This window comes from Oryzias latipes, chromosome 16 (genome assembly GCF_053564925.1).
Source record: "Oryzias latipes strain Hd-rR chromosome 16, Olatipes_Hd-rR_3.1".
NCBI lineage: Eukaryota > Metazoa > Chordata > Actinopteri > Beloniformes > Adrianichthyidae > Oryzias > Oryzias latipes.
Genome location: NC_136252.1, coordinates 16,722,733 through 16,747,291, shown reverse-complemented (window position 1 = coordinate 16,747,291; position 24,559 = coordinate 16,722,733). Strand labels below are relative to the sequence as shown.

At 40.2% G+C, this 24,559-nt stretch overlaps 1 protein-coding gene across 7 annotated transcripts in view; it reads left to right on the top strand.

The window, feature by feature from the left end:
- Nucleotides 1-24,559, top strand: part of LOC101167820 (CUB and sushi domain-containing protein 3) — a 301,513-nt gene that overhangs the window by 11,439 nt on the left and 265,515 nt on the right. For 5 of the 7 annotated variants that reach the window (XM_078933064.1, XM_078933067.1, XM_078933065.1 and 2 more), the window contains exon 2: nucleotides 12,955-13,177. In XM_078933064.1, coding sequence (XP_078789190.1) covers nucleotides 12,955-13,177 — 223 coding nt within the window. Of the gene's footprint in view, nucleotides 1-5,691; nucleotides 5,777-12,954; nucleotides 13,178-24,559 lie in introns of those variants that run through there. The other 2 variants (XM_078933068.1, XM_078933069.1) reach the window with 1 other exon arrangement.

Genomic DNA, 24,559 nt, shown 5'->3' with positions numbered 1-24,559 from the left:
GATGCATCATTCTACTCAGAGTATTTAGTGAAAGGACAGCTCTTTTCTTGGAAAAAGTGTTACAGAGCTAATAGCCTCCAAAAAGCAGACAGCTGACTAAAGAAAAAAGTTCACCTTGAGCCTTGCCAGTTGTGTGGCTCATGACATTTCTTGCCAAATGCTTCCACAGAAAAATACTGCATGTGTATATATTTATAGGTGAAGTAAATGTGAACTTCATTACAAAGCTAAATGACATTTTCATGGTAGAACCTGCTTATGCAGTAAATACTGCACAGTCTGGTCTTTTCACAATTCCCAGTTCATAAATGTCGCTGCAAGATGACACTTTAGGAGGGGTTTATATCTGCTTGTCCACAAATAAGGACAATGTAGGTATTTAAAGATGAAAAAAAGACTTTCAAATGCACTACTAAGACGTTTTAAATACCACTCAGATGATTTTTGATCATTGTAAATGATTTCCCAGTGGTCTTTAAATGATCTTTATTCCATTTTTGGCCAAAATACCATTTTCTATGACATAGTTTCTGCAGAGTACAGGGGTTTGTTAGAAATTCAGAGTAGAGTTGTGTGCTGGACCGTTAGCATGGAGCAATCCAGCCCCCCTTTCTCTCAGTTCTCTGTTTACTCTCTCCTGATCACACAGCCCCTCACACCCCCAACCTGACATTACTGGTGCAAAAAAAGTGGCAAGAAATATTGGAGCTATCTAGTTGTACAGTTTTTAACCCAGATGTCAGCTCAGACGACGAAAACCAAAAAGTACATGGATCTATTTGTCTATAAGTGGATGCATCTGAATGGAGCAGGGCAGGGAGTTTATGTCCCGGCCGGCGTATTTTCTACCAAACAAATACTATCTTTTTCCAAATGCATTTTTTCATCAGCTCCTGATTCAGAGCGAAAAACATGATTTCCTTTATGAATATCCTCCATCATGTGATAAATGCCACAAGACCATGTCAAAAACATAAATAACACAATTTTTATTGGAGTGCATCCTTAACTCTTGATTTGAGAAAGACACTGTGGGTTTATCTTTGCTTTTTTGCACCTGTTTTCAATTTTTATTTGATATCTTTAGTTTGCTATTTGCTGTTTCCTTCGTTTTGCAGGATGTTATGGTTGGTATGTGTTTGTTTAGGAACCCCATTTTGAAATGCCTTAATGCACAAAAAGTTTTCTTAAACCAGGTGGAAACTTAAAAGAAGTGTTAGTAGATATAAACAGATTTTTTTTCAAATGGCTGTGGAAAAAGATACACTCATTTTCGCACATTTTCGATTCAGCATAGTACATTATGTGAGTCACCTCAAGGTTTTTCATAGCAGATTTTGAGATTTTTAAGGGGAAGAAGTGAATAATGCACAATGTCACAGACATGACTCACATTGACAGATATGACAACACATTTGTGCAAAGAGGTGTTTGTTTTTCACACCGCTAGATAAGTTATTAATTTTTATAATAGAATGGGAATGACATGAGATGCTTTTTTTAAATATGTCTGTATCTATAAAGATATATGTATCTATATGTCTGTTTCCAGACTGGTTAACTAAAACTGGTCATGAATTCATATTCTAACTAACAAGGAAAGTAAATGAGGTCGGAGTGTGGGAGGATTCTTATTCACACACATAACATTGACCGCAGGTTGGCGTTTATAAAGAGACTCCAGCATGAAAACTAGTGATGTGGCATTTCGTCTTGAAGCTTTGAGGTGTGTGACGAGTAATGGAGGGGGTGTTTCCTTGAAGCGCGTATCGAGGTTTGTTTCATTTAGGGGAGGAGCAGAACATAATGACGTCCGAAGCTGCACTGCCCAGATGTAACACTGATTCATTAAGTGGTTCAGATTGTCAGTGTTGACAGCAGAATCCCCCAGGCTCCATTCAAAATGTGGGTGTTTGATTTAGAGCATGTGTGTCAAACTCAAGGCTCGTGGGCCAAATGTGGGGATAGTTCAAGGATTTTGGAGAAACAGTTTTTTAGGTATTTGTCTGTATCAATATACAAATGAAACACACACAGAGGCACCCACGCACACACACCTACACACCTACACACACAGACACGATTTCTGCAAAATGCCACACACTTCAAATTCATACCAACTGATATTTTTGCATTCAGTAGATGTCTTAATGGAGCATATGAAGCTGAACGCACATACTTCCAATAACTACACCCCACTCTGACTGTTTTACACACATTACACTACTGTTTACACACACTCTACATACTGCATTATGCAGCAGAACTCCCCACTCAGTTCTAAATTGACAACTTTTAATTACAATAACTGATTTTCATCTACTTCCACACACAATCTTTATTTATGCTGCACTTTATTGTATTCTATTCCATTCTACTTTAATACTAGTATTTTTATTGGTTACTTGTACATATTTTGATTTAAATTTGTAACATCACCACTCCAAGGCTGCTACAGTTTTGTTGTATTATGTACAGTGACAATAAAGGCTTGCTCTTCTTTTTCTTCTTCTCCTTCAAATAGCATTGCATTGGAGTGAACCAATTGGATAACAGGCTTCCATGCTTCATGAAGCTTTATCTGCCCATCAGTAATTAAAACATGCACATGGACAACCCTCTCGGGGCCCCCGGTCGCTCTGGGTGTCACCCGCTTCGGCTGCGGGGTCTGGGGTGGGGTGGGGTGGGGGGCTTGTCGGCCCTGTCCTGTGGGGGGGCGTTCTGGGGGGGAGGGGGGGGCCCATTATTAGTACGGGTCGGGGGGGCTAGCGGGTCGGGGTCTCCGCTGAGGCAATCAGTGGTTGCCTCGGCCGGTTGGCCTCCTCGGTCCCGTCGAGGCCTGACCAGAGCTCTTCTAGGGCCGGCGTCTGGGGGTGGGGGCCTGGGCTTGCTCCGGGGGGGGGCGACGCTTTCTGGCTCCTCTCTCTCTGTGTGGGGTGGGTGGTGCCGGGCCTGGGGTGTCGGCGCCTCCGGGGGTGGGCCCCTGGGCTGGGTGGCCCTGGCCCCTTTGCTGGGGGTGGGCTGGGGGACGGCTGTTTGACCACCTGGGGACAGTCTACCAGCTGTCCCCAACTTACCCCCTTCCTTATATAACCTCATATTAGGGTGAGGGGGTGGGGGGTCTAGCCTGCGATGCGCCTTGGGGGGGGGGCTACTTGGGAGTGGCCCCCCTCCTATGGTTGCCGTATGGAGTGGGCCCCCCCTCTTTCGGTTTTATTTGCACCTTAGACATGTAGGGTCCTTGGTAGGGGGGGTGCTTGGACATCACTGCAAGCAAGCAGCAGATGTCCGCCTGGCACCCTACCCGCCAATTTTAACCGCACCTTAGACATTTAGGGCCCCTTGGTGTGGAGGGTGAGGGGACATCACTGTGAGTAATCAGGAGATGTCCCCTTAGTGCCCTACTCGCCAATTTTAACTGCACCCCCCTTAGTACACACACCCCTCCCCCTTCAATATATACATTCAAACATAAACACACACACATGCACACAAACACCCTCTCAAACACCCATACACGCACACACATTTTACAAGGAAGGTGGGACCTGGGTCCATCTGTCCCCTACCCCTTCCCTAGTGGGGGGTGCGGGCCCCTTGGCGATGGCGGCCGTGTCCCTTGGGTGCCGGCTCCCTGGGCCCGGCGGTGCTCTCTCCGCACGGTGGGGGGGTTCATATTACACCTGAGCCGGGGGTGTTCGTGTCCCTGGGGGGTGGGTCCTGGTCCTTGCCCCTGGGCGCTGGGCCCCGCCAAACTTCCAACATGGCCGAGCCTGGTCGGGCCATATTTATAACATCACTTGTGGGCCGCCCTTTTTTCCCCGGGGTTCCCCCCTCCTGGGCGGGGGCGGCGGGCCCCTGCCTTGCTCCTACCTGGACCAACCGTGGGCCGGGTGGGTGGCTGCCTGGAGTGCGGAGCGGGTCTCCCTTGGGGGGTCCTGGCTCGTACCTGGGGTCGGGGCGGGGGGATGCCCGGAACTCCTGGGTGGTGGTGGGGTGCTCGTCTGGGGCTGTGGGCGTCCCTCTCCGGTGGGGCCCTGCGTTGGGCTCTTCCGGCGCGGCGGGGGGCTGCTTTCCTGGCTGGGCTGGGGCGGCGCTCTCTTTCCCTCTGCGCCTCCCTGCTCTCTGGCTCTGGGGGCCTCGCGGCGTTCCTGCTGGCCCTGGCCTGGGTGGCGGTCTTGGTCGCCCGGGGGGCGGTTGTTCCCTGCCTGTTCCCGTGTGGCGTTGGGGGAATTCCGGCTGCCGCTGCTGCTGCGGCGGGGGTATGGGTGTGGGGGTGGCTGGGCGCTCCTCCTCCTTCTTTTCACATTCCACCATCCATTTTAGAAGAACATAAACACTCACCTGAGCACAGGTGTTAGCTCACCTTTGCACTAATAGTTTGCATGATTGAATGAATGAAAGATTTCACACTAGTTGGTTTAAAGGCATAGGTATGCGTTCGTGAACACTATCTGTTTTGTGTGCATGTTGACATGTGGACATTTTTGCGGCTAGCAGGTGTGTTGATAATATTTGAGTGTGTGTGAACAGGCCCCGCCCTTTTTGTACTACATTTGAACCGTACCGTAACGATAAACAACCAGTAAACCTGTCTGCTCTATGCTGCTTCATGGTCTTACCCCCCTTCCCCTCCTATTATAAACCTCCTACCCCCCCCCTCTCTCTAACGTCCCTCTCTCTTCTTCCCCTCTTTCCTTTTCCGTCCGGTCCAACACCAAAAATTTTCAAACATGATTGAAATTAATAAAGTTTGGCCTCAATTACAAAAGGGGTTTATTCAGACATACCTTTGGTTTGTCTGAAGATGAATAACCCCTCTTGTTAAAATAAAATATGTCCAACACAAGAGGCCCTCAGCTCTCATCTGTTTGCCTAGCTGTTGGACAGGACAAGTTAAAAAAAAAAAAAAAAAAAAAAAAAAAAAAAAAACATGCACTGCTTTTACAAAACTTTTTTAAAACTGACAATTTTCTTGGATCTGCACATTTGTAGAAATTGTCAGGAACTAATGGTGAGGACCCCAAAGTGCAGTAGGTTAGGCTCGATGGCACAAACTTAAACTGTAATAAATTAACCCTGAACATGGAAAAGTAATGAACAAAGGCAGAAATAAAAGGGGGACAAAGCAGAAAACCAGATGCTTGAATATACTGAGGGTTATTAACCTAGATCAAGACAGCTGAGGATAATTGACTACCTGAACCTGGTGGGACTGACAGGGGGAAACACACACCCTCAAAACAGAAAGTTACAAGAACACAGACAACAGAACTGAAATCAACGGCGCAATCCTCATATTCACCTTGATCTACTGAAATCCACTGACAGTTTTATAACAAGGCTTCAGGTTGTCTTACTTAGACTTTCTTTATGTTCTACCTCTGTGTTTTTCCCACCTGACAGTTTAGTTATACTCTTGTTTAGTCATGTTATAATCAAATTAAATTTGTTCAATTCCATTCATTTAAGTTTGACCTTTTCTTTTCAAACCTACTCCTTGAAAAGACCTGTAGGACTTCTTCAACCACCAATTAATTCCAGTGTTGAAGATAAAGCATAACTTATCCCGGCCTCAAGGGCCGGCAACCTGCTGGTTTTCCAGAAACCCTGCCTCATCTGCTGTTGATTACCTGGATCAGGTGTGTTTAGCCAATTAGGAGCTTCAAAGGCAGGTTGATTGGAAAACATATAGGACACCGGCCCTTGAGGCCTGGAATTGGACACCCCCTGCCTTACAATGTTGATGCAAGGATGACACTATCTGCCATAAGAGGTGAGGCACATGCATTTTTATGCATTTATCTTATTAACCCCTTGATGTCTGAATTTAATGGCATATTTAATGACACACAGATGACTTATGTATTTGCTTCCATGTAGATGCTAAATTAAGGTAATTTTGGAGCTGAAATGGTTTGATGCATAGTTGCATCACTAGGCATCAGGGGGATAAATTAAATGATGAGGGCACAAACTTTTCAAGCTGTTTGCTAGAGGATTAAAATAGAACAACACATGTTTTATTGGTCTGAAGGACACACTAGCCAATAGACAGTTGAAGCAGATAAAAAAAATTATTTTCAAACTATTCTTTCAACTATTCAAAAGTGCGAATGCCCTTTTTAGATTTCAAGAAGATGAGCTTTTGAACTAGATCTAAACATTTTTTTTTTTTGATTTGAAATGGTTTATTTCAAGCAATTCAGTAGAAATAATACACAGCAGCAATATAAACATCAGTTATACATTCATACAGTAACTAATCAAACTTAGGATAATTAGACATATTAATAAATATTGCTTGAAAGGGAGTGGGAGGAAGCGAACTTATATAATCCCACCCCGATTATACTATAACCATTTTATTACATGATTTATCAATATCCGGTTCCCAGTTTTTATCAGACAGAATAAAAATCATAAAATATCGAAAAAGCACATGACAAAGATGAATTACTTAAGTATTACGTCAAAAATAACTATTTTAGAAATCAACATGGCAAATGCAGATCAGTCATCTGAACTATATGCAGATTATGTTACTTATAAAAGCCATTCATATGAATAAAACATAATACTATATCAGTAAAGCAGACAACACTGTTTCAGGAATTTTCATAGCAAAATTTCATCAAGTATCAAAAGTTAAAAACATGTGCAAAATTATGCTACATTAGGAAAGATTTTTGAATCAATTTATCAATTTTTGGAGAAAGTGAAGTAATATCATTAAAAGTCAATCAATTTAACAATTTTCAATAAGTGAATAATCATTTGTTTTACTTTTTTTTAATATTTTTTGTATTTTTTTTTTTTTTATAATAAAGTAATGCTATAGGGGAAGAGTAAAAAGGGTCCATAACTGTCGATTGTCCAAGGTTGGTATTTCTTCTTTTACTGATAACAGCTGATCTCCTGGGTTCAAAACAGAGTTTATAGTTCTCTTCCATGTTATGTCTGCAGACATTAGATTCAGGTCCATATCCTTCTTCAGCTGATATCAGCTGCGGTGAAAGTTGAGGTCAAGTTGTCTGCAGGACAGAACTCTGCTGTTATTCAGGTTACGTCAGACATACAGAGAAAGTGAGGAATCCACGTGTCATATTTCTTGAAATTATTTGGCTCATTGGTTTATTACTCCATGTTGTTTCAGACGACCGTGGTCAAGCACTTCTCAAAGTCTTTCATGGTGTTCACCACCAGAACCTTGGACCGGTCCTCTGGACCGAGCGGTTTGACGTAAATCCTGCAGCCTTTAACCCAAGTGTTCTCAATCTGCTTACGCTTCCTGAGAAGCCGTGCATGTTTTGAGATTTCAGCATTCCCTCTGGTCAGATGGTCGTTCAGATAAGCAGCCGAACCTTTCAGGTGTTTTCTTTGGGTCATCAAAGCTAGCTTGTGTTTGTGATTCACAAACCTGATGAGGATCGCTGGTTTATCCGTCTCCTTTCTCCTGGGGAGCAGGTGGCAGGTCTCGATGGTATTGAGATCCAGGGAAATCCCTTTAGATGTGAGAAATGAATGTATTTGCTGCTCCAAAGACGCTGCACCGAACTCCGTATTAGTAGCACTGCTAGCTACGCTAGCGCTAGCATTAGCAGTGCTAGCTCGAGGCTTGATTGGTACTCCAGTGAGAATGACATTATTCATCCTTACTTGCTGTTCCACATCGTCCAGTCTTTTCTCCAGAATCTCGACCTGATTTTCTCGCTGCTCGTTTTGAGCCCGAAATCTTCGGAACTCTTCCATCATATCCCAAAGGGGCGTTAGCTTAGCCGACACTTGTTCCATAAAACTTTTCAGCGTTTCTTGAATAATGTCAAGAGTCTTTTTGAGGTCTTCATATTCTTGGGGTTTCTTCGGGGGCATGGTCAGCTCTCTTTTTTGAAAATCAACCTTTTAAGTAATTTGAAGATAGTTGTATTCGCAGAGAGGCACGCCACGCGTCCTGCCGTGTAACCCGGAACCGGAAAGCAGTATATTTTCAAAACAAGTCATTTTAAAAGACCGGGTCCTGGTACATTTCAGCAGTCCGCCATTACTCAATGGTCTGTTTGCTGCCTGATACTAACTGGAATGGTAGTACACTCCTTTATGGCTCAATGCAAACTGACACAGTTTGCTGTTTACACTTATAGGCTTCTGCTATCGCAAGCTCACATAAGTGCATGCAGCGGTAATTTAAAATGCTTTGTTTTTGCCATGCTTAAAGGGAACCTTCTAAAATTCGTAATCCAGTTAAAACCTCAATATTAAAATCATACCCTCAATTATGCAAGAAGCATTTTTTTTATTAATTCATTTTTTTGCACACCCCTCTGCTTCATTAACTGTTTTATTTCTCCTCAAACTTTTGTGTTCACTTCTGGCAGACGGATCACATTCAGTTGTTCAGTTACACCCAGGAGGCAAAGTAAATTCAAAACATCTACAGAAAGCTCTAATCCAACAAAAACATTCACACAATTCAAATCAGCAAACCCCCACGGAAAGCTCACCACACTGAGATCTGCCTGCCATTTTCTTGTCTTTGTTTTGCTCAGCAAGTAAAAACAATCTCTCATTAGCATACAGAGTGTGCTAAAAGGTAGTATTTGTTAGTACTACTAAAAGGTCAGGGGTAAATGTAAGTATTTGCGAGCAGCTGGGACCACTCTCGAAATGCCTGTCAAGCAACCTGACTGCCTGCTGAGCTCGTTTTGTCTCTGCCTAGCTTGCATGATTTGAGACAGATTTATATTTCTGAGACACATTCTCCCTACTGTGTAACCACAGCGTGCTGTTAATTGGGTTTCTCGTCGCGATTTACGGACAGTGTTGCAATGAGGGACTAATATTGTGTTTCATAACCGAAGTGATGATCAGGGTCGGAGCTGAATCCAAAGAGGCGCGCAGATAAAATGCGTTCATGCATAACCTCCTATGAAAAGGAATTGCACGTTTCCTAATTTTCCAAAATATGTAACACAGCACAGGTCTAGAGTGTTCTACATAAAATTTGCTATGGAGATGGCTGTCCCTAACATATCACAAGTCAATGTGAATCGCAGCTATTAAATAAAGGTTTCAAGTTTGCAAAGCCTAGCTCAGAAGAAAAGAGGTGCAGGTTTTGCGGAACAGGAAAAGGGCATTGTAGGGAAGAGTGAGGAGAGATAAAGAAGAATTCTGCAAGCAGTTGGCTGACTTGGCAGCCGGTAAGAATAAGTTGAATGAGGCAGACAGAGGTTGAAAAGAGCAGAGCAGCAGACATAAGACATTTTGCAGCTTTGAGAACGGAATGATGAATGATAAAAATAAAATAGAAGTCTGTTGAGGAGATATTTTACAGACCCACTCCAATGTAAATTGTGTTTTTAACCTGTTCTTATGGCATTTTTTCATGATGAAAGTTATATATAGATAAAATCAAGTTTAAAATTGCATTTCTGATTATTTCTTTATTCAAATCGTTGTGAATCAGAAACCAATTAAAAAAATTCCATTGAAAAAGGCTTATAGATGTGATGTAGAAGCTTCTATGGCAAGCCACAAGCTTCCTGCTCCGCTCCATTCTGATGCATGTACTTGTAGACAAACAGATCGGTGTATGTCTTTATTTTCCTTGCCTGAGCTGGTATTTAGCTCAAAACTGTATGGCTGCATAGCTCCAATATTGGGGTTTTGACAGGCTGCAAGACAGCGGTAACAGTTTGATGACGGGAAGTGGGACATGCTCACACCACACCTATGGTCCCCCCAAAACTCAGAGGAACATTTTTAATAAACTACTGGCGCTCTGCAGAAACCATGTCCTAGAAAACAACACAGGTTTTTATTATTTTGGCTTAAAACAGCATAATCATACTTAAAAAACACCTTTTTTTAAAGAGAGGAAGCTCTTTCTCTGCAGAAAACCTCTGCTTTGTCATCCATTGGACTTTAAAACAAACAGTTGCCCTTCCAATGCTAAACAGACGTGCTACTACTGAAACAATTGTTTGATTTACAGGTTCTGAACAAACAGCAGCTGCACTGATGTACTTCTTGTAATGATCAGCCTCTTTAATACCTCAAACACTTACTGGTACTTTTTTAAGACTTTTGTGAGCCTAAGTGCCTCTGAGTCTAAGTAAAGATTTATAGATTTTTGTCAGCTGATTCTTGAAAAAGAGCACTTCAGGTTGGTGTAAGCTTGAACGGAAACCCCACTTGCAGTTACAAATCTGTGTGGTTGGAAGTCACTCCAGGTTCCCTTGATTTGCATCGACAGTCATGTGGCAGCAATTAAAAATGCATACCTCTGCTTTCATTTATTTTTCAGTTGGTTGTTTTTAATAGTTTTAGTAGAAAATGTTTAGGTTTTAGTGGCAAATCCTGCTCTAATGTTAAATTTGGCAAATTTAAGATTGACATTAATTAGCCTGTGCGTTTTTGATGAAAGCGCTCAAATAAAACTGCAATGCATAAAGTTCACATATTGTTTCATCAACAAATGCTGCAAAACGGAAAATCAACACACAGCTTAATGAAATGTGTTCTTTTGCTTTCACAGCTTTTTCCACAATAAGATTGCATCTGAAGCAACCTTTTCACAAACTTCACATTTACGGCCTTCCAAGAAGATAAAAAAAAAAAAGTTTTATGCAATTAAAATACATTGAAAATCAACCAAACACAGAAAGCTTTTTCTTTAAATAATACCGGGTCGTCAGCTGTGGAAAATTGGAGAAGAATGTTATAAAATGGTCTTATTATTCTTCTTTTTTGGCATGTCAACATTGTTCTAAGGCAACAGGATGTAAAACTCAATTTTGACAAAACACACAGTGCACATTAAAAGCTGGGGTTAGTTTTGCGTTTTTTGGGGGATAAATTTGAGGTAGAATTACAATAGACTAATCTTTTTTATCAATTTTATTTTTTATAAGTATATATTTATAAGTAAAATATAAGTATATATATTTTGGTTTACTCTAATAAAAGACATAAAAAATAAAATAAAATTTTCTAATTTCTGTTAAAATAAACATTTTTTTGCCTTATTTGTGATTTTGATGCACGATTGATAAGACCTGCTCTAGTCATTACAAACTTTAAAAGCCACAATTGAATGCAAACAATGTGTCACAGGTTGGATCACATTAACTCTGTTGGCGGCAGCTCAGTGGAAGAAATTTTCCACTATTACCCAGTTATTTGCTCTGTGGAAGCGGAAATGATTGTGTGAGAACATGAACAAAAAACAATGGCAAACATTTTTGCAAATGTGTGTCCAAACCACTTTGTGGTGAGATACAAGAAGACGTGATTTGGTAAGAATCAGGATTTACCTGGATATTGTTCTAGTTATGAAGGACTGTCTGAAAAAACTGCTAAACTTCTGTCAAAATTTGTATAAAATAATAAACAAATCAGCTTGTAAGGATGGAAATTAAATGTCAATCAGTTTCCTTAAAACATCAAATTATTTTTTGTTTACATTAATTTCAAAGAAAGAAATAAACATTATCAGGAAAAATTGCAACTCTAGGATGACTTAGAGGTCATTTGATTTCCATAACCAACCAATTTCTCAATTTTGTTTCCTTTTTTCTTGTTTTCATTTTATAATGTGTGTTTGGCCAATTCAATGCAAAGCATCCTCTGCCTACTGAGTGTGAAAAACTAATTACACTATGAGTAAATTGTGTGTGTGTGTGTGTTTTGGGGTGCCAACCATGCATCTTAATTAAGTTTGCATTTCATTAGACAACATGCAAGATAACCTCAAAAAAATTAAAGGGCACCATTTTTTTTTTTGGCAGTATGACAAAGTGTGTGCGGCAGGATGTCATTGTGGTGTTTATGCGAGTGTGGCGGGAAACACGATGTGGAAGTGTGGAGGCAAGTCTGATTTTGTGAAAACAGAACTAAACTTGGCAGGTTATTTAATTATAAGGTTTAGGGTTACTGAGCATCTGTACACAAACACTCACATCAACACAACTGACATATTATTGAAATTTGACATTGATGATTGTTTAAAGAGAAGAGATTATCTGACAGTTTAAAATATAAAGAACCAAAAATGATCTCCAGCAAAGGCTGTTAAGACTTTGTTGCACTAAATTAATTTTTATAGTTAATTGTTTTTCAAATGTCTTCTGAGTGTCAGTCTTAATATGAAAAATAATCAAAAGTTTTTTTCTCTTCTTAATCATAAAAGCTTTAGATTTTCTTTCATATATTTTTTATATTGAAGAGAAAAGTGTAGCAGAAACAAGAATATAAAACTTGACTGGATGTGAGCTGGTGAACAGGTTCTCCATTCAGCTTTTTACAGCTACATGTAAGATATAGTTTAAAAAAGAGAATTGTTTTATCCTGTAAATACAAATTTACTGATAATTGATTTCGCAGGATAAAAAAAAACAGCTAAAGAATATTTTCTGTTTCAAGGGGTGACCGTGGCGCAGAGATAAAGCGGTTGACCTCTGATCGGAAGATGGCAGATTCAGTTCCCGCCCTGCCTGCCCATGTGTCAAAGTGTCTTTAGGAAAGACACTGAACCCTGCATTGCTCCTGGTGGTTATAGGTTGGCACCAGTGTTAGGCAGCACAGCTGCCGTTTATGTGTGTGTGTGCACTGTGAATGTGTGAATGGGACTGACTGTAAAGCACTTTGGGCGTTCTAGGATGGTAGTGAAGCGCTATAAAAGCATACACATTTACCATTTAATGAACAACATAAGCCTAATATTTTCTGTCTTTATGGATAAAGATTAAAGCTTTCTGTATTTTGTTTAATGATGGACAATTTTTTTTAAAGATGTGTTGCAGATAATTTTACTTTCTTATTATAAGAGTATCTGTTGTTTTTAGTGTGATCTGTTGTTTTTTTGAGCCATGGTAACTCAGCAATTCCTTGTGGTGCGATCTACTAAAGTTCATTCTGACAATAATGCCTTAATGCTCCTTCTCTTTCTACCTTCAGGTTTCATCCATACCTGTGGAGGCACATTGAAAGGAAGGAATGGGACGATAGAAAGCCCCGGGTTTCCATATGGATATCCAAATGGAGCGAACTGTACCTGGGTGATTGTTGCAGAGGAAGGGAATAGGATTCATATAGTTTTTCAATCTTTTGCTGTGGAGGAGGAATATGACTTTTTATCTTTGTATGACGGGCATCCACATCCAGCTAACTTCAGAACAAGGTAAGGACGCTTCTCTGAAGCTCGGCGCCTTGAAGGCTACGTTTGAAGACGGGGAGGCAGAGATGGGAAGATGTAAGGAATGAAAGGTCATCTTTAATGTGCACAGGACAAAAAAAACGTCTGTTATTCTCAGCGAGGTGTTAGGCAGGTCAAAGGTGTGGTGTGACAAAAAAGTTTTGCGTGTCAGCTCTTTTCTGAACATGCTTTGTGTGCAGCTAAACAGAAGAAACCAATGTATCTTGGTGAGATGCAACAACTAAAAAACGTTGTCTTTTCTTTAGTTGGTCCACCTTATTATTTAGCTCAATTATCGTACACTTCAAATATTGTTTAAAATGTTCCAGATTGATCGAGCATTTGCGTGCAATCCATAAGGAGGCAGATGATGCATTTTTAACAGCAGGCAAAACCATTTTCTGGTCACCTTTCACTTTAAAGGTGGACACAGAGGGGTAGAAACATGACCATCAGACTCTGCTTTTGTCTCTGAACAAGCAAACAACTGTTAAGTGAGTGTTTTCCTGGATTCCTACAACAGCCTGACATTCAAGCTCTGTGGGACTCAGCTTTTTTGCCACTTCTGCTGCCCTTTAAGGATTTTTGTTTTGCAGAATAATTTGTTCCATCTTCTGTTTCGTTTTGGTACTGCACAGACATTTGCAGTTTACATTTTTACAATTAGAAAAGGTGCTAGCTGTCCACAGAGGAATGCTTATAAATACCAGGCAGATCCCACCAAATATTAACAATCCTAGAATTTGGCAAATAGATTTGGCTTTGAAGTAGATAGGCTGATCATTGTTTTTGTCAATCTTTCTGATTTAAATCCTGCTTTTAAAGAGATATTTTTATTTGGCATGGGGAAAAAGTAATAAAGGATTCCGATTTTTCCTCATTAAACCAGACTGCTGAAGGAAGCCTCCATTGACAGATAAGAAGGAAAGTCGTGTTTCATTAGATTATCTGGGATGATTGAGTACTGAACGAACACAGCTTTTAAAAGCCTTTTAAACAGACATCATAGCAAGAGTCTGCCTCTCAGCTCCTATTCACCAGCAAACACCTTCATCATAGCTGAAAGCAGAGTTGACTGTAAAACTCTATGAAAGCAGAATCAAATGATTTTGCCCCATTTATACGTCTCGGCTTCAGTGGAACTGGGAGGAGGTCATATGTTAATACAATGAAGGATATACAGACTGGAGTGGCAATGAAGGCAGATAATAGAGGCAGAATTGGTACTGCAGCTTTAGCGGCCGAATCACTTCAAAAAGATTGTGTGGCACATTTTATTCCTTTTTATTTATTTGTATCAAACTGCAATAAGCTGTCAAAAAGTCAAAAGTCAAAAAGAAAAGAAAACATGAACAGGTTGGGTTAAGTTTAGTGGAAAAAAAAAAGTTCAGTGTAAAAAAGGTCCCATTTTAAAATAAAATGTCCTGTGTGGCTGGTTCGGTGCAGTTATTATGAATCTTTTCATTGCTAGAATGTTTATTTAAAAAAAAAAAGAAATACTGTTGCCATTTTGGTAAAACAACAATATTCTAAAAGAGTTAAGTAGGGATGGGTACCGTGCCCCGGTATTGAAACAGCCCCGGGGCCGCATTTTTCAAGACCGCAGTATCGTTAAGATCTGACCTGAACGGTTCTGCTATCGGTACTGGAGAAGTTACTTTTTATTTTTTTTTTGTGTGTGTGTGTCCTACAAAATATAAGCGTTATCCGCCATATTTAACTCACCAAGTCAGTCAATTTTCCGTTAATTAATGATGATATTAATTTCGGTATTCTCGTTGAAGCGGAGAGCTCTGTCTGTCTATTTGTGTGCACGGGGGGCGGGGCTGTTGTTCAGACAGCACGCGCCGCGCGCGCACACACAAGACAAGGCAGCGCACACACAGTCAGTTGTAGGGGACACGTGAGCACCCTAGACTAGGAACTAACGTTTCTGCGTAAAAATTAAGTTTGCCTACCATGCTGTCACCTTGCTACTACGATGACCGTATGTTGCGCTGTTTGTGCAGAACAGGCTGGGGCAGCGGGAGGGGTGGTGGTGTGGGGGGGGCGTTGCACGCGGAGCATACAACAAACAGGTAGAGAGGCGGGGCTTAGACTCACCGCTTATGATTCCAGACCCGCGACAAACTATCAGCTGCTTCCTAATACTTAAAAATAATTAATAACTAATGATAGTTGTCATCCGTAAAATTAATATCATTTATTGGGTTTACTGGATTTAAAGAAAAATAAATGGAGTTGGCAAAATAGAAATGAGTCTGCATCAAAGTGAATTTGTTTCCATCATTTAACTTAACTTAACTTAACTCTGGGTGTTTGACAGACAGAAAAGTCTATTCAAGGTTGTGGAAAATGGACAAAAGATCAAATGAAACATCACACTCATAAAGAATAAAAATAATTAGATTAAATAATTAAATGAATATCCTGTCTGGAACATTCTCATGTATAAAGTAAAATGTTTTGTTAAAAAAAACAATGTTGTTGCATTGTGAGGAAATAAAACACTTTATGTTCTTAATTTGTTATTTATTTATTATTTTTCGTCCTCAAAAAGTACCGATAAGAGTACCGATAAGAGTACCGGATCGATAAGCAGTATCGATAAGAGTAGTAGTATCGTTAAAACCTTAACGATACCCATCCCTAGAGTTAAGACTCCTCTTCTTGATTATTTTCAGTTTTCAGTTTTCCTCAATTGCAAAACATCTCAGTTAACAGTTTGTCATAAGCAATTCATACAGTAACCAGATTTTATTAAACTTAAGCTTCAACAATCTGTTTTTGATTATGGAGCCAACTTGGAAGAACCAAATGTTGCAGTTTATTTAAAAGTGCACTGAAAGCTGGCATTAGAAGGGAGCAATTTCCCACTAATTACTATGTAAAAACTAAAACGTACACCAAAACAAATGAATGTATTGTATGGTTTCAACGTTTCGTTTCATTTTTTATTGCTTTGTTTTATACGCATGGCAATTAGGGGGGTTATCTCTGCTATTTTGGCTTAATTAGAACTGAAATTTGAGATCAGTTTTTGTGATTGGCATTTGAATGAACCAAATATAACCCTTTAGATGTCTACAATTCGCTCATTTCTGAAATGTCAATTGTGTGGGGGGCTGCATGGCGGCGCAGTGGTTTGCGCTCTCACTTCACAGCGCAAAGGTCCTGATTCAAATCCCAGCTGGGGCCTTTCTTTTCTGAGTTAACACGTTCTCCTCATGCATGTGTGAATTTTCTCCAGGCAATCCGGCTTCCCATAGTCCAAAAACATGCTTTATAGGTTAGTTGGTTACTCTAAAACAGGGGTGTCAGAATTCAGGCCTTGAGGGCCGGTGTCAAACAAGTTTTCCAACCAACCTGCCATTGAAGCTGCTTATTGGCTGAACACACCTGATCCCTGTAATCAGCTGCAGATAAGGCAGGCTCTCTAAACCAGCAGTAGGCTGGCCTTCGAGGCCTGGAGACTGACACATCTGCTCTAAAGTCCAGGTGTACTCCGCCTTTGCTTAACAGGACAGGCTCCGGCAACCTTGTTACCCTGAAAGGGATATAGCAGGTTAAGAAAATGGATGGATGGATAATTGGGTGAAGAACACTCCAACTAAAAGTGGCTGCATCACTTCAGGCGTCATAGTCCTTGTTTAAAACCCCATGAGTGATGTCAGAGATTATTGATCCAGTGTGTACAAGTCTATGATTTCATCCCTAAGTCTCTATGTGAGACCAGTCCTCTCTTTTTTTTTCTTTTGACAACTCAAAATAAACAAGTTAAATCAGCTTTACCAGGATAATTATAGATTTATATGTAGTTTGTATGACAGCCCATTTTTTAGAGTTAAAGAGTTAAATATAAGAATTCTATTTTTGAACTCACCTCTGTGTGCAAACCCGGAGGAGACTTTAAAATAGCACTCTCCTTCGTCTTGCAAATAATTTGCTTCCATGTCAAGATAAAATAAAATGTAGATGTGCAAAATAAATTCCAATTCCCTGAACAACCTTCAGATGTATTCTATTTTTTGAGCTGCCTGAAGTCAAACATTCCATCAAAAGACCTGAGAATGGCATAAAACAGTTAATCAGCAGTACAAATTGTGAATATGAAATGGCCAATACAAATCCATCCATTCATTTTCCATGTCCACCTCCTTTTAATTCAATTTTTAGAGACCCCGATGAAGCCAACAGCAGCTTTCAAAGGTAAAGGCAAAGTACATCACAGATATATTACTAGTTCATCAAGGAGCACATAAGGAAAAACAGGCATTGCATAGCCATTAGGAGGTGACGATGCTCTTTGCTTCAGCAGCTCGGTGACAGCATGATTCTACCTACCTGTCTTCTACTGTAGCAGGTAACAATTGGTAGGTAACTTAATTTATCTAATCTCAAGTAACCCTATTCCTGTTTTCTGCTTGAAGTGGTTTTGAGAAATGCTTTTCCGAAGTTCCGTTAACATTTTTTTGCCTTTTATAAATCAAAGCCTTCTGGTCTTATTATTCTTTTTTTTTACAAGCCATCCAATGCACCATTTGGAAAAAACAAAGCAGAACAAAAATAAAAACGCAAACACAGCTGACACTTGCGACCAATGTGCCTGTTCACAAAAAAAACCCTGTCACCCAAGGATTCCCCCAGGTGACAGAATCCCTGAGCTATTTTGCCTCAAGCAGTGACTATTCCCTCTTGCAAATAATCATAGCTTGGGGAGCAGCACTTCCATCTATTCCCAGGCAAAAAGTGACATGAAAGGTTTTCTATGAATATCATTTGAGGAAAAAGAATACAAACCACTTCATAACATGGTTTTGCAATCTATACAATGAAAGAATCTTTTCACTAAATGCTTTGTACCTGCTTTGTTGAAACAATTGGTTGCAGCATGAACAAGTTAGTGCAGTACATAAATAAAAACAGATTCCACAAACTCTCAGTGAACAGGTTTACTGATGCTCACTATCTCAGTTTTCTTCAGTTTTAGTGCAAGTTAAGGTCTTTGGTAAAGTAAACCAGAATGGAGATATTTTACATCTTTTAAGCAAGCAATACCTCAGTCACCACTGCCTTTACGGGTGGATACGGGCTGTCTGTGGGTGAAAAAGGGGCAAACAAGGATGCATGAAATGGTGAGATCGTAGACCACTTAGTGAGCACCGAGAGTGAAAATGTTCATTTTTTTTTAAGGAGCATACTGTGGATTATATGTTTCAGGAAACACTTAATTCATTTTTCAACCCCCCCTAAAACCTATGCTCTACGCAAGGGCCCGTTTGTGCTTTTCAAGTGATAAGTGGACGCTCCTTGCGCGTTCATTGCATCCTCCGTGCTTGCAGCCTGGTTGTTACAAATGAGAAAAATGAATCAGGGTGTAGAAAATGTGGGCATCCTACGGGGTCCCTTTAAGATGTGGCCGCACCTGTCTACCACCCTCTACTCGCCCGGACAACCCAGAAACCTGCATCACCCATACCCGTCGTGCAGGTGCATGTGACTAAGGCTAAGGCAAAAACAACCAGTTCTCTGTCTTGATCATCTGTAACTTTGCCATTTCTGGCTCTTGTATCTCATAAAAATCTGAAGTTTTTAATTTTTTCATCTAGCCCTTGGAGGGAATCATAACTGTTGTAGAAGTCTTTGTCAGTCGATAAATGTTAAACGGCTACTAAAGAGTCATAATCGATTGCAATTGCAGCAGGTATGAATTATCTTCTGAGATGGCCAGTGAGCAGTGAATCTACTAATAACAAATAATGCTGTTGTTTCATCTGTATGAATTGTATGCAATATTCTCTATTATTCTAAAAATCGAATGCAACATTCTTCTGTTTTCCAAATCTTGATCGTCTTGTTCAGCTTGAATCTTTTGGCTCTGATACTGCTGCTCCACCAGATGGCTGCATCTAAAACTGCGCTCTGCACCACAGATTTGTGAAAGATATGCAACATCTTTCAAGAGGCAATGAGTCGCTTACAAGTTCTTGTAACTGCATATCGGAGAAACAAAAAAATACTGCATTCCAAAAGTGTAGTGTCTTCCTCCATCTAAGTAAGATGATTGAAAAATGAAACTTTTTTTTTAACCTTGCAGTTTTTTGGCTAAAAACGAAGTCAAACTCGTTTTTTTTTTTTTTTTTTTTTTTTTGGCATGACTGGCTTCCTCAACATCCCAGTGCTCAGAGATATGATGAAGGTTCGAAATAAATGGTAACAGAACTTAAACAAATTACCTAAAAGGGACATTTTTTAATCTGGACTCAAATTAATGTGAAAAAATCTGTCAACAAATTGCTAAAAGTAGATAACAAAAAGTTGGAAAAACACAAAAACATACATTTATTTTTACAAAAATACTTCCAACACAGAATTTCTCGATTGACATCTTAAGACCTGGTCTACACACACAATTTGCACTGTATAGAAATGTAAACTTTAAACCAAAATGCACTGTAAACCATGATATTTCATGACTAAAACTATGCTACTTTGCTAATGCCTTCATTCATTCACGCTTCAAAAGCTTTTCCTTTGTACATTAAAGCCTCAGTCACTAGCGCCTCTACGATGGGTTGACCCCATACGGGTGCAACAATCCTTTGTGTATCATGCGGCCACCTTAACCCTTGTGCTATCTTAGATGACCCCACCTTTACATTGACGTGTTCTCCCTACCATGACAAAGGTGGATAAAGGTGGAAAGATTTCATGTAATCCATGGAAACCAGTGAAGATCACAAATGATTGAAGAAAAAAGGTTCAGAGTACTGTCTAGTAGGTCTAGATGACCCAACTCCCAATGCTAAAGTGCCTAGGATAGCACAAGGGTTAAGGGACGTCATGAAAATTGAAAGTATGATTGTCGTGCGTTTGGTAAGTGTATCGTGAAGTATTTGTAAGGATAATGTAAATTACATGCACTTCATAATGTTGTACGTCATTCTTTATGCAGCACTGCAGTCATCAGTGAAGTGTGCATACATGGCTCCTAACTGACCGCGCACAAATGCTGCATGCACAGGTGCCAAAGAAGTGTTGTTTAAGGTGCCCGCATTGAGAACTGGGATGAGTGAGTGTGACGTCACCCATGGAAAAGGGCTTACTTCCGGCTTCAAAGAAAGGGGGTCAATTAAAATGTTTTCTTACACAGTACGGACGCTGCCATTTGGAGCCAGACGAGGTGAGTAAGCAGTGATTGGTCTGAGTCAGTCTGAATAAACGTTTCTATGCCAACTATTTTCTACAAGTTGGAGTGAATTTGTGGGAAGTCCAAAACCCTTCCACTGAAAAGCGAGCTCGGGATAATCTGTCAATCAGACGTTTCAAATGTTCGAGGAGGGGGTCACCTGGCTCCTCGTGCTTTTATTGAGGTACATGATTGGTCAGTTTGCAACTTTAATAACTTACAATAGAGAAAAAAATCATGAGAAAAAAATGAAGAGAACATGTTAAGAAAAGGTATCAGAGCAAAGAATGGGTATTCTGGCAAAAAATAATAGCTAAGTAATAGCTATTTATTCATCAATAGAAATTTATGGAATTTTGGCGTCTCTTAGCTGGCGGATGCTTCATATTTGAAACGCGGGGTGGGGGGTCACTCAGTCCAGTTCTCATATACAGTCAATGGGTGATGGTAGGATGTCCAGACAAACTACGCTCTGATTCTCTAACTTTCTTGTTTCTGACAGCCGTGTTGCGCACAAGGGCTGCACAATGGGTATGCAAGGAGCACACACCTTTCCTTTTAAATAGAATCTGTAAGACATCCCTGCGTCTCCCTTACTTAACCACACTTATGTGTTGTTTATGTGTTTGAGACGTCCTATGGCCCACATCATACCCGTAGAAAAACATGTAAAGTATATTTTTTACAGGTTCATCAGGTTGTCTAAAATCTTGATATTTTGTGCGGACCACCTGCATGCCAGCACAGATTTGTCCATTTTTCGGCCGTAGTATGGAAGAAAGCCCAATACGTTTAAACAAAAAAGTATAAATCCGAAAACCTCTTAGATTCAGTGAGAAAACAAAGTCTTGTCAGTCATAAAGTTATTCTACAAAGTTATGATCTTAAAAATGCTGTTAGACACCAATGTTGTTATGAGGACAAAAACAAAAAGAATCCACATTTAAAAGTGGTTTTATGACACAAGAATTAAAAAAAGTATATTTTTATTAGCTTCCTAATCTTGACAAAAAAGCATCACCGTGGCAGTACCACGTTTCTTGTAATATTTTTTTGTCATTTGCAAAGAAATATGTGCCTCAAACAGATGTTAAGAAATGCCTCTAACTAAATTACACCGTATAAAATCAAAGAGTTTCACCCAAAAATGCATTTTCTCTGAATCACATTGAATATCATCTGCAGCAGATATCACATGAATCATCTAAGAAAGGAGCGATAAATCTCTGGAGAGAAGAATGTCTCATATTTGAAAAGATGATGATGAATGGGGAAGTGCAGTGTGTAGTACAAAATGTTTCCGCTAATGCAGTGCAATATTTCTGATCTATGTCTTATGTCCTTGGCAATCACAAATAGAGCCCAAAATAATTCATTATACTCAATCTGCGTCATAGTTTTCCATTCTGTGAAGACTCATCAAATCATTAGGTATTATGACTGCTACTAAAAAATACAGGATTTATAATTTGTTGAGATTAAAGCCAGAAATGAGATTTTGCTAGAGCTTATCCTGCTATTCAGACAGAAGGAGGTAAAGCACAACTAGATCTTCCTTGAGACAAAACCAGACGATTCAAATTTGGATATTGTTTTGGTTTCCTTTTCCCTAATTAGACCCAAATCTTTAAATAGCAATGCTCCTGTCTGTGTTTCTGTCCCACTTTTTTATATTCTTGTCTGCATAATATTTAACAGTTTGAGAAAAATGCTAATTTCCTTAGTTTATTTATTAATTTATTTTTCAGATCATGTGCTTTCTCATCCTCTCCTCCGGCTCTGTGCTCCAGAAAAATGCTTATTTCCATAACTGGTGACATCTGGAGTCATTTTCATTTCATTTCAAACCTTCTGAAGGTTTGTTGATGTGTTGTTTATTCAGGTTTCTTTTCTTTCTTTAATGAGATTAAATAAAAAGCTGTGCGTTCCGATAGTCCACCCACTTCCCATCCTTTTCATAAATAGAAACTTTGATCAAGATTAAAGAGTCCTTTAAATATTAACTCAATAATGGAATTAATGAAGACTAAAATTCTGATGGGAGGACAGGAAAAGCAACAATGACTATCTTTTCCTTAAAAAAAAAACTACACATTCCAGTGGTGAACCTAGTGACTGTGTCTTTCTACTCCATTCTCATTTCTCCATGAAACCAGCTCTGTTTCAACGCAGCACTTACTTTGTGTTCAGTCCCTCAGCTCTTAAGCATGTAAGGTTGAAGTGCCCAATTTGCTGCTGAAATTACGTGAACAGGGAAATTGTGGAGTGGAAAGATAATAACATGTTTTATTCCACCATTCAGCCCTTTAAATGTTGTGTAGTTATGAAGACTATAAGATGAAGCATGGTGTGTCCTTCATTTAATTAGAAAGCAACGCCTTTATTTTTTAAACAAAACTGTTACAAATCGAAGACAATTGAAACCTTCGTGGGACCCAGCAATTATAAAGGCAAAACTTTTCATTAATACTAAAGAATTGCGTTTTTATTCTTTGTTTACAAAATATAAAACCTGAGAGATTGGGTGAGAAGTTTGGTCACCAGCGGAGAGCTCGGAGTAGAACTCCTTCTCCTCCACATCGAGAGAAGCCAGTTGAGGTTGTTCGGGCATCCAGTCCGGATGCCTCCTGGACGCCTCCCTGGAGAGGTGTTCCAGGCATGTCCCACCGGGTGGAGGACCCGGGGAAGACCCAGGACACGTTGGAGATACTACGTCTGGCCTGGTCTGGGAATGCGAGCTGGAGGAAGGGGGGAGCTGGAGGAAGTGGCAGGTGGAGAGGGAAATTTGGGCGTCTTTGCTTAGACTGCTGCCCCCGCGACCCGGTCACGGATGAGCAGCAGAAGTTGGATGATAGGACGAAAACCTGAAAATTTTATTTATTTTTGTCATCATAACATAAATTAACAAATATTTTTTTCAAGGATTTGACTAAGTGAATCTATTAAATATTGCATTTCCCTGATGATTGAAAGCAAAACCTTCAGTAAAAACATTGATGTTTATGGTGACATATTCAACTGGAAAATTTAAAATTACATCATCAAAGATTCTAAAGTTATGCTTTATTTTCCTTTTTATCAAACAAATCATCGGTTTCCTTCTCTGCCTTTCCCCCATACAATTTCAAAATAAGATGGTAACATTTTCTTTTTTTACCATTGCAACAGAACAATTAGTAGATTTTTTTCTTAAATCCAAGGATCAAATATCTTCTATTTTCCAGTTAACAGCCAATTTTCATTGTTAAAAAGATATATTTTTTTCATCACACCCCGCATCGCCGTGCAAGTGTTAAATATTCTATTTTGGTTTACTGTTGTATGTCATTTATACATAAAATATATAAAATCTGTCTTAAGCTATAGTCACAAATACAACTGCCACCCTGCGATGGGGAGGCATTAACCGAATCTTCTAGATTTCATGCCACTACCAGATTTAAAAAAAATCTTTGGCGTGGTCATGAATGTAGACAGCAGCCTTCAGGCAACAGTCAGTCAGGCTGGGATGATGCCACTACTAAATCGGGTGGCTACAAGGTGGTGGCAGCCTTGTTGCCAGCCAGCAGCGGCTCTGATTTGTGGATGTGTAAATGTCTCCGGACGGCGGCCGTCCGTATCAAGTGCCACCAGCTGCTAGCCTCCTTGTAGCTCAGGGTTGCATAAACTGTTTAAATTGCAAACCACGGCCTCACCCAACAACTTTGTCTTCATCTTCACTCTTCTTGTGCCCGTTGCACTTTTTCTATGACTATAATGAGCACAATAAGTATAGTATGTCAATGCACAGGTCTCAGAGTCGCTGTGGTGCTATCAACGCCATGCTGAGTTTTGTGCAGCATCAATGCTATCCCCCAGTTTTTACAGTATATGTAGGATCCACAATGGCCGGAATCGCCAGATTGACATCCGATCATTGCCGGGCACCCCCCAGCCCACGTCAACAGTCCTCGTCCATTGGCCGTGCAGCTACCGTACAACTTCTAATAATTGGACAGTCTCACTGGGACGGCAACATAAGGGCAGGGGGGTGGCTGGAGGGTGGCAGTCTGAAATTGGCCAATCATCAGATGATTTTCGGGGCCTTGAAGACCATCTTATCAGTCAATTATTGCGCTGCTTCCACACTGCCATCCGCCTGTCTCTGGACTGCTTCTGCGCAACCTCCAAATCTGCCC